Below are 6,000 nucleotides of genomic sequence, written 5' to 3' on the forward strand. Positions count from 1 at the left end.
AACAGGAAATTTGAATGAGGCTGTAGAGTGGATTGTTGTCTATCTCCATTCAGAATCTCAAATTTTAAAAAGGTTTTTGTACTTCCTTTTTTTTAATATATATATATTTTAGTTGTATGATAGACCTTTATTTATTTATACACAGTGCTGAGAATCAAACCCAGTGCCTGTCACAGGCAGATGCACTACCGCTGAGCCACAACCCCAACCCCTAGTAAGCGAAATTTAAAATCAAATTCTGTTTGTGGGGTTTTTTTTGTTTTTGTTTTTGTTTTTTTGGTACTAGGGATTGAACACAGGGGTGCTTACCACTAAGCCACATCCCCACCTCTTTTTAAAAATATTTTATTAGCAACAGGGTCTTGCCAAGTTGCTCAGGGCCTCCCTGAGTTGCTGAGGCTGAGTTTTAACTTGAAATCTTCCTGTCTCAGCCTCCCAAGTCACTGAGATTACAGACATGTGCCACCATGACTGGCAATCAGATTCATTTTATAGGGCAGGGTCAATATTATATGTAAATGGGAACCATTTTAAGGATTTTACTGTTTTATACTTTTTAGATGAATCTTAGATTATCTTACAAATTTTTTCACAGAATAATATGTGAAACTGCCTTTTTTTTTTTTTTTAAACTCAAGGGCATTCTACCACTGAACCACAGCTCCAGCTCTTTTTATTATTATTGTTATTTTATTTTGAGACTGGACTCATTAAGTTGCAATTCCTGCTTCCTGAGTCACTGGGATTACAAGCCTGTGCCACTGCATCAGCTACTTTCTGTCTTTTAAAGCATGAACTTTTTTTTTGTTGTTGTTGTTTTTGTTTTTTTTTAGCTGGACCAGCTATTCCTTCAGTTGTGGCATATCCAAAGAGGAGTCAGACCAGCACTGCAGATAGTGACCTCAAAGAAGATGGAATTCCTTCCCGGAAATCAGGTGGCAGTGCCGGGGGAGGAAAGGGAATTGCTCCAGCCAGTCCCATGCTTGGGAATGCAAGTAATCCCAACAAGGCGGATATTCCTGAACGCAAGAAAAGCCCTGCTGTCCCCAGTGTAAGTATTGCTGGCCTGAGGAGTAGTCCCTAGGATTGTTGGGCTAGAACCAGCTAGACACCACTGTTCTGAGTCTGCCTGTTTCACTCCTGTGCTCTCCTCTGCCTGGAACATCCATCCACTAGGCTGCATACTATCTCCACCTATAGAAATTCCACTTGCTACATTGTAGGTTTTTCTGGTTGATACCCCTGTTCTACTTCATTCCTGCTGCTATGACACAATACCTGGCTGAGTATAAGGAACAGAAATTCATTCTTATTGTTCTAGAGGCCAGAAAATCCCAGGGCAAAGCAAAGCATTACCAGGTTCATTGGCATTTGCTTCCAAGGTGGTACCCTGTTGCTATATCCTCCAGAGAAGAACATTGTGCACACACAGCACAAGGGGCAAATTTGCCGCTGACAAGCCCATTCATAAAACACTGACGACCTTCTGAAGCCCCACTTAATGTAGTTACATTGGAGATGACGCTTCAACATGAATTTTGGAGGGATGCGAACATTTAAACCATAGCACATGTCCCACACACTGGGTGAGTGATCAGGTCCTGTGTGTAAAGGCTGTTTGCAATTAACTGTACAGATCTGAGCTTTAGATTGTGTCTGGTACTAAGACATCAAGTGACCGCACAATCTAATGGAGGAAGTCAGTAAAAACAGCAGTGCAGACAGGTGACAGTGATCAGAAGCCTGGTGGGCATGGCACCTGGAGGCTATGCTCTAGCAGGGCATGTGTGCCCTATGCCAGGGACCATGACTTAGCTAGACTATAGCGTAAAGAAATTGCAAGGCAGTTGGTAATTGCCTGAAGTTACATTGCTGACCTTAATCTCTGCCCTTAATAAAAATATCCCCAGTGAGTAGGTAGTGTTTGTTCAATTAAATTGAATCCATTCTGATTCAGAACACTTTACTGTGAATTGAAGTGTTTCTCTTTGAGCTAACAGTAATTGTTTTTAGCATTGCTAGAAGTATTATTTGGAAATAATTTGCAGAGAAGTGAGTGAAGTTAAGATTATTCGGCAAGCATGTTTTATTTACAAAGGTAACTGTGAGGCAGCCCTCCTTCTGCCCCAGAAAAACCTGAGAGAGGAGCCCCAGGCAGGCTGCTGCTCCCTTGGAAGCTTTTCATCAAATCCTGAATGGGACAGAGTTGCATAAAGGAGCTCCAGGTTTTTTGTTTTGTTTTGTTTTTTAGAGAGAGAATTTTTTTTAATATTTATTTTTTAGTTTTCGGCAGACACAACGTCTTTGTTTGTATGTGGTGCTGAGTATCGAACCTGGGCCACACGCATGCCAGGCGAGCGCGCTACCACTTGAGCCACATCCCCAGCCCCAGCTCCAGGGTTTTCATCTTCATCCTCCAACATTGTGTTTAGTCGTAGTAAACCCTGTGTTAAAAAATATTTGTATTTTGCTGCTGCTTTTTTGTTTTTGATTCTTTTTGGGGTAACCAGGGATTGAACCCAGGAGCACTTAACCACTGAGCCACATCCCTATTCATTTTCTATATTTTATTTAGAGACAAGGCCTTGCTAAGTTGCTGAGGCTGGCTTTGAACTTGCAATCCTCCTGCCTCAGCCACTCAAGTTACTGGGATTACAGGCATGTACCACCATGCCTGGCTGTATTTTGCCTTCTGAATGCCATAAAATGGAATTGTCATTCCATGGCCCTTTGGTTTAAATTCATTCTTCGACTTTTGTTGATAGCAGAAAAGACAAGGAAGGACTTCATTCTCTGCTTTCATGCCTTTTCCATTGTCATTGCTTTTATCTTTCTGCATGCTACTGTTGTGAAAGGACATCTTGAGCATTATCAGCTACCTATATTTGTTCATAAAAGAGAAGTTGCCTTGGGCTACCCAAAAATAAAATAGAGAGTGCAAGCCGCTGCGCCTTCCGGAAGAAGATGGCTCAAGACTGGCCTTTACTTGCTGTGCAGGAGGCCCTGAAGAAGTGCTTCCCGGCGGTGGAGGAGCAGCAGGGCCTGTGGGAGAGCACCCTGCAGGACTGCTCGCCGCTCCTGGCCTCCCTCAGCAACCTGGCAGAGCAGTTGCAGACCGCGCAAAGCATGCGGTTCCAAGATGTGCCGGCGCTCCGGGCCTTCCCCGACTTACAGGAGCAGCTGAGGCGCAAGCAGCTGGCGGCTGGGGACATTGTCCTGGACAAGCTAGGGGAGAGGCTAGCCACCCTCCTCAAGGTTCGCGACATGGTCAGCAGCCATGTGGAGCAAGTGTTTCGGATCTATGAGCAACATGCAGACGTGGTCAGTCTTGATGCTGTTCTGCAGCCCTCGGCTGAGAGCCCTTCTGTGGCTGACATGTTGGAATGGTTGCAAGATATTGAGAGACATTATCGAAGTTCTTATCTGAAGAGAAAGTATCTCTTTTCCTCCATCCAGTGGGGAGACTTGGCAGGTATCCAAGCATTGCCCAAAGCCTGGGACCAAATTTCAGCAGATGAACACCAAGATCTTGTACAAGATATCCTACTGAATGTTTCCTTGTTCCTGGAAGAGTAAGGAAACTCCACGTTTATGTGGAGACCAAAAGCACCACAGTTGAAGACTGACATTGCTGCATTGTGATATTTCTAAAGAAACATCAGCATAACAACCTGACATGTTTGAAATATCAATGCCTAAAACCTAAGGACTGGGTCCTGAGAGGATTGATGGTAAATGTTTCTGGGGCTTCTCCATGCCAGACTGTGCCAAGGGTTCCTGGGCCATTGCTTGCCCTTCCTGAGGTTCAGGGCAGTGGAGGAGATAGAAAGCAGGAAAGGCAGTACTGATAAACCTGTCTGTATTGTAAGGACCAAGCGGCAGGGAGGGAAAGGACAGGAGATAAAGGCAGAAGTCACCTGTGGCATTATCTGAAGCACCAAGTCTGACTGATATCGGATCCTGGCTTTGTGTCTGTACTTGACACCTTGAAGAACGAAAAAGAGGTTTTGATGAAACATAAAAATAGAAGAGTAATTAGCCATGTATTAGTTAGCATTGCTAGAATATAATACCTGAAGCAACTGACTTATAAAAAGAAAGGGTTTGTTTTGGCTCACAGTTCTAGCAGTTCCAGTCCAGGACGGGGCAGCTTTATGGCTTTGGGCCTCCAGTGAGGGCAGCACATCATGGCAGGAACATGTGGTGGAACACACCACCCACTTCATTAGCCAGGAAACAGAGAGTGGATGGTCCAGGGCCACAACCCTGATGACCTAAGTACCTCCCACCAGGCCCCACCTCCAATATTGCCACACTAGAGCCCCGTCTTTTAACGTCTGGACCTTGGGGAACAGTCATCCAGATGATAGCAACAACATTATCATAATTTGTCCCATTAGTTTTCAATGTTTTACTGCACATGGTCCACTCATGCTGTATTAAGGGTTAGTGCTTTATCTTTGTTCAAAAATTATATGATTAGAAAAAAGATTATAGGACTGAGGTTGTGGCTCAGTGGCAGAGCACTTGCCTTGAACATGTGAGGCACTGGGTTCGATCCTCAGCACCACATAAAAATGAATAAGTAAAGATATCATGTCCATCTACAACTAAAAGAATATTTTTTTTTTTAGAGAGAGAGAGAATTTTTTAATATTTATTTTCTAGTTTTTGGTGGACACAACATCTTTGTATGTGGTGCTGAGGATCGAACCCGAGCCGCACGCATGCCAGGCGAGCACGCTACCACTTAAGCCACATCCCCAGCCCTAGAATATTTTTTTTTAATATCTTTATTTTTATGTGGTGCTGAGGATCGAACCCAGTGCCTCACATGTTCAAGGCAAGTGCTCTGCCACTGAGCCACAACCTCAGTCCTATAATCTTNTCAGTGTTGTGCAATCACCATTTCTCTCTAGTTTCTTAAGATTTCAACAATCCCAAAGAGTACCCTCTACCCATTAAATATCATCCCATTCTTCCTCCCCTGGCAATCACCAGTCTGTTTTCTCTCTCCAGGCTTGCCTGTTCCGAACATTTCATATAAGTGGAGCCATGTAATGTGTGTTCTTTTGTGTCTGCCTTCTTTAACTCAGCATGTTTTCAGAATTCATATGAGTTGTAACATGTATTAGTACTCTATTCCTTTTTACAGCTAACTAATATGCCTTTGGGTACATGCAGACCGCAATTTGTCTGAATATCTGTCGATAGGAATTTAGGTTATTTCCACCTTTTGATTATGTTCAATAAAGTTATAAACATTCTTTTGTTAATATTTATTTTTTAGTTTTTTTAGGTGGATACTGCATTTCTATTTTATTTTTATGTGGTGCTGAGGATGGAACCCAGTGCCTCATGCATGCTAGGCAAGCACTCTACCACTAGGCCACAACCTCAGCCCCAAATAAAGTGTTATAAACATTTGTGTGCAAATTTCCATGTGGATTATTTAGCTTTTCATTTATCTTGGACATAATACCAAAGGATAAAATTCCTGGGTCATGTCATTCTGTTTAACGTTTTGAGGAGCTACCAAACTGTCCATAACATCTGCATCATATTACATTCCTCCCAGCAATATATGAGAGTTCCTGTTTCTCCACATCCTTGCCAACACTATTTTCATTTTTATTATAACCATCCTAGTGAGTATGAAGTAGTATTTCATGGTTTTGATTTATATTTCCTTAATGACCAATGATAATCAAACATCTTTTTCTGTGCTTTTTGGCCATTTGTATAACTTCTTTGGAGAAATTTCTATTCAAGTTGCCCTTTTTACTTTTATTTTTATTTTTGTTACTCGGGATTTGGTACCCAGAGGTGCTAAGCTACACCCCCAGCCCTTTTTATTTATTTTAAGACAGGGTCTCACTAATTTGCTGAAGCTGACCTCAAATTTGAGATTCTCCTGCCTCTCAGCCTCCTGAGTCACTGTGATTGCAGGTGTGAATCCAGCTCAAGTTGGTTTTTTTTTTTTTTTTTTTTTTTTTTTTT

General features: G+C 42.5%; 2 protein-coding genes across 21 annotated transcripts in view; both read left to right on the forward strand.

Annotated features, from left to right (window-relative positions):
* Mark3 (microtubule affinity regulating kinase 3) overlaps nt 1-6,000 on the forward strand; it is a 109,349-nt gene that overhangs the window by 83,783 nt on the left and 19,566 nt on the right. For all 20 annotated transcript variants that reach the window (XM_048799409.1, XM_048799408.1, XM_048799407.1 and 17 more), the window contains one exon: nt 834-1,051. In XM_048799409.1, coding sequence (XP_048655366.1) covers nt 834-1,051 — 218 coding nt within the window. The remainder of the gene's footprint in view (nt 1-833; nt 1,052-6,000) is intronic.
* LOC125615375 (uncharacterized protein C1orf109-like) lies at nt 1,058-4,579 on the forward strand. Its single transcript, XM_048799433.1, has one exon. The coding sequence runs from the start codon at nt 2,965-2,967 to the stop codon at nt 3,574-3,576; it is 612 nt and encodes a 203-aa protein (XP_048655390.1). The 5' UTR covers nt 1,058-2,964; the 3' UTR covers nt 3,577-4,579.

The sequence above is a fragment of the Marmota marmota genome, unplaced genomic scaffold (assembly GCF_001458135.2).
Source record: "Marmota marmota marmota unplaced genomic scaffold, marMar, whole genome shotgun sequence".
Lineage (NCBI taxonomy): Eukaryota > Metazoa > Chordata > Mammalia > Rodentia > Sciuridae > Marmota > Marmota marmota.